This window comes from Tamandua tetradactyla, chromosome 3, assembly GCF_023851605.1.
Source record: "Tamandua tetradactyla isolate mTamTet1 chromosome 3, mTamTet1.pri, whole genome shotgun sequence".
Lineage (NCBI taxonomy): Eukaryota > Metazoa > Chordata > Mammalia > Pilosa > Myrmecophagidae > Tamandua > Tamandua tetradactyla.
The window spans coordinates 46861542-46865009 of NC_135329.1; the positions used below are offsets into that span (position 1 = coordinate 46861542).

General features: G+C 40.2%; 1 protein-coding gene across 1 annotated transcript; it reads right to left on the minus strand.

Moving 5' to 3' along the window:
- Window positions 1-223: 223 nt before the first annotated feature.
- On the minus strand, window positions 224-1497 carry LOC143677274 (L-lactate dehydrogenase B chain-like). Its single transcript, XM_077153069.1, has one exon. It carries the CDS (start codon window positions 1422-1424, stop codon window positions 420-422), a length of 1005 nt encoding a protein of 334 aa, XP_077009184.1. The 5' UTR covers window positions 1425-1497; the 3' UTR covers window positions 224-419.
- Between the last annotated feature and the right edge of the window lie 1971 nt (window positions 1498-3468).

Sequence of the window (3468 nt, forward strand, 5' to 3'; positions counted from 1 at the left end):
AATATATATGCCAAATACATATCTGTTTTTCTTTATCTCCTTTCATTAAAAATGTCAGCACATGGAGGGTCTCTTTATTGCTTTAACACCTTCTTTCTTGCATAGAATTTATTTTTTTCAAAGGCAATAGGAAATGAAATGCCAAAAAAAACAATTTTGCAAGTTTGAAACTGGTATGTACCCCTCAAAAGCCATTTTCTTTCAATCTTTTTTTTTTTCACACTATGATAGTTAATTTTATTTGTTCAAGGGCTCCTATAGCAAGCATTATACCAAGCATTTGCTTTGATTCCGGGGGCCCAGATTCACATATTTAGGAAGATAAAAGCAAACTGTGATTCATGTACATGAATGATAACTAATGGCTCAAGGTTAATCACATTGCAGTTTTTAAATTTCTACAGCCTAGAACTCAAACGTCACAGATCCTTCAGGTCCTTCTGGATGTCCCAGAGGGTATCTGCACTCTTCTTCAGTTGAGCAACTTCATCATCCTTCAGCTTCTGGTTGATAACACTGGTTAATCCCCGAGCATTCAGGATACACGGAAGGCTTAAGAAGACTTCGTTCTCAATGCCATACATCCCCTTCACCATTGTTGACACTGGATGAATCCTGGATAGATTTTTGAACATGGATTCAATCAGATCAGCCACACTTAATCCAATAGCCCAGTTGGTATATCCTTTTAGCTTGATGACTTCATAGGCACTTTCAACAGCCATCTTATGAACTTCCTTCCAATTTTCACTGTCATTGTCTGTTCCCATTTCTGGGTTCAGCTCCTGGAGAGAAACTCCTGCCACATTCACTCCACTCCATACAGCCACGCTTGAGTCTCCATGTTCTCCCAAAATCCATCCATGGCAACTGCTGGGATGAATGCCAAGTTTTTCAGCCATAAGATAACGAAATCTAGCAGAATCCAGATTGCACCCACTTCCAATCACATGGTGCTTGGGTAATCCACTTAGTTTCCAGGTAACATATGTTAGAATATCCACTGGGTTGGAAACCACAATTATAATGCAATCGGGGCTGTACTTGACGATCTGAGGAATAATGAATTTGAAGACATTTACATTTCTCTGAACCAAGTTGAGGCGACTCTCCCCCTCCTGCTGACGGACTCCTGCAGTTACCACCACAATCTTCGAATTAGCTGTCACAGAGTAATCTTTATCTGCCACAATTTTAGTTGTCTGAAGAAACAAGCTTCCATGCTGCAGATCCATCATTTCTCCTTTGAGTTTATCTTCCAAAACATCCACAAGGGCAAGTTCATCAGCCAGAGACTTTCCAAGAATGCTGATGGCACATGCCATTCCAACTTGTCCAACACCCACTACAGTGATCTTATTGTTTGGGACTGTTCCCTCTTCTTCTGCAACTGGTGCAATCAGTTTTTCCTTAAGAGTGGCCATTGTGCACGGGAGGTGGAGAGGGCTCTCAGGACAGCTACACAAGCCGGGTGGCGAAGACAAAGTCGGCTGCGTGCATCTACCATTTTCTTTCAATCTTGATCCAAAAATTTAATGGGCCAGACTTATTGTTTAGAGTGGAAACTTTGATTGAATTGTTTCCATAGAGATGTGACACAACCATTTGAGCATGTGACCTTTTGATTGGATTGTTTCCAGGAGATATGATGCAGCCAATTTGGGGTGTGACCTTTTGATTAGATGGAGATGTGACCCTACCCATTCAAGGTGAGTCTTGATTCGTTTACTGGAGTCCTTAAAAAGGGAAAACATTTTGGAGGAAGCTCCTTGCTTGAAGCTTGGAGAACAGTTGGTATATTTTTGTGAACCAAATAACACAGTTAGTAAATGGAAAAGGTGACATTACCATTCAAGCACTTTGTGTTCTTCCTACTTTGTCATCATCTTCCCTTGTGAAATGAAGCACTTTAATGATGTTGAAAAAATTGTGAAGCTATGAGGAAAGCATGCTTCAAACACTTGGAGAACAGTTGGTTCAGAAGTGACATAGATAAAGACATTTGGAGTTGCTTGGAGTGCTGACAGAGAGAGCAGACACCTATAACATACATTTGGAGATGCAGAAAAAGACATCAGAAGGACCCACAGGATCTGTTACTGTAAGAGCTGTTTGAAACCAGAAACCAAGAGAGAAGCCTAGCAGATGTCACCATGTGCCTTCCCATGACATGCCAAGCAAGCCAAAACCCAGGGTTTTATCCTGGAGAAGCTAAGTGAAGGGCCAGCAGATGTTTAGATACAAAACCACTGGACTCTGTAGCATAAAGCATCAAACCAGGAGAAAGAACCTCAGATACTAGCCATGTACATTCCCAGATGACAGAGAAATCCTGGATACCATTCAGCCTGTCTTGAATCAAGGTATCTTTCTCTGGATGCCTTAGTTTGGACATCTTTATGGCCTTAGAACTATAACTTAAATCCCCTTTATAGAAGCCAAGCCATTTTTTGGTATATTTTATTGCAGCAGTTTTATTAAACTAAAACACCAACCCAGTAGACATTGCTGTCAGGATCTGGCATACACCCTGACCTTTCCCACTTCAGACAAGAGCACTCTTGCCTATAGCTTTCAGTAAGTAGTGAATGCCATCCTAACTGTACTCTAGCAAAAAAAGGTTATTTGGCTTTAAAATTCACTCAAGTGAAGTCCATTAACTATTGGCAGTCACCAGGCTGACACTGCCATTCTTGGGTGAATGCCAGAATATTGCTGTCTTGGATACTTTACCCCAACTCACCAAAGATGAAGCCTTCCAAGCCATTAGTCAGTAAAATTCCCTGGGAGAAACGAGGGTCCAGCTATTCTTATACCCCCTGGAAAACAACTGTAAGGCAGGAAATCAAGATTTGAGATTTTGACTAGCTTCTTTCCAGCCATAAGACCTCATATCTATATAACAAGGGGGTAGGACACACAGATGCTTCCAGATCCCATGAGGAAGCAATAAGGAACTTGTCAATAGTTGAGTGACTAACTTAAGGTAACCAAAATGTTAGTTGTAATTTGGGGGATAAAATGTAGGTCTTTGAGTATAACCATGATGGACACACAATAGCATTGCTATCTTTTTGTTCTGGTTTATTGTGCTTTCATAGCTGCAGGTCACAACATTTCTTGCATCTAACTGGAGTTTTTACATTACTTTGAGATTCACCTCTGGTAGTAAATCACATTTCACTAGACACCCATCTTGTTTTATCTTTCAGTGTGAATGAGGGATGGGCCAAGGTAAGTTCACCTCAGCAGGTATAGTTTTCACTTTGCTAACTTTTCCACAAATAAATTTTCATCCCTAATAGAGATGTGTGCATTTCATTGTTTTAATAATTTAGTTCTGAGATGATTTATGGTTAGCATGTTAATTATGAATACATACATTACCATTTTTATAGCCTATTTGGATATGGATCAGCAAAGAATTAACTGCTACCCTATTGTTTCCATTTATCACTTGTCTTTGGC

Excerpts from the sequence above, each read along its gene's own strand:
- LOC143677274 (XM_077153069.1), bottom strand. The coding sequence starts at position 1,424 with ATGGCCACTCTTAAGGAAAAACTGATTGCACCAGTTGCAGAAGAAGAG.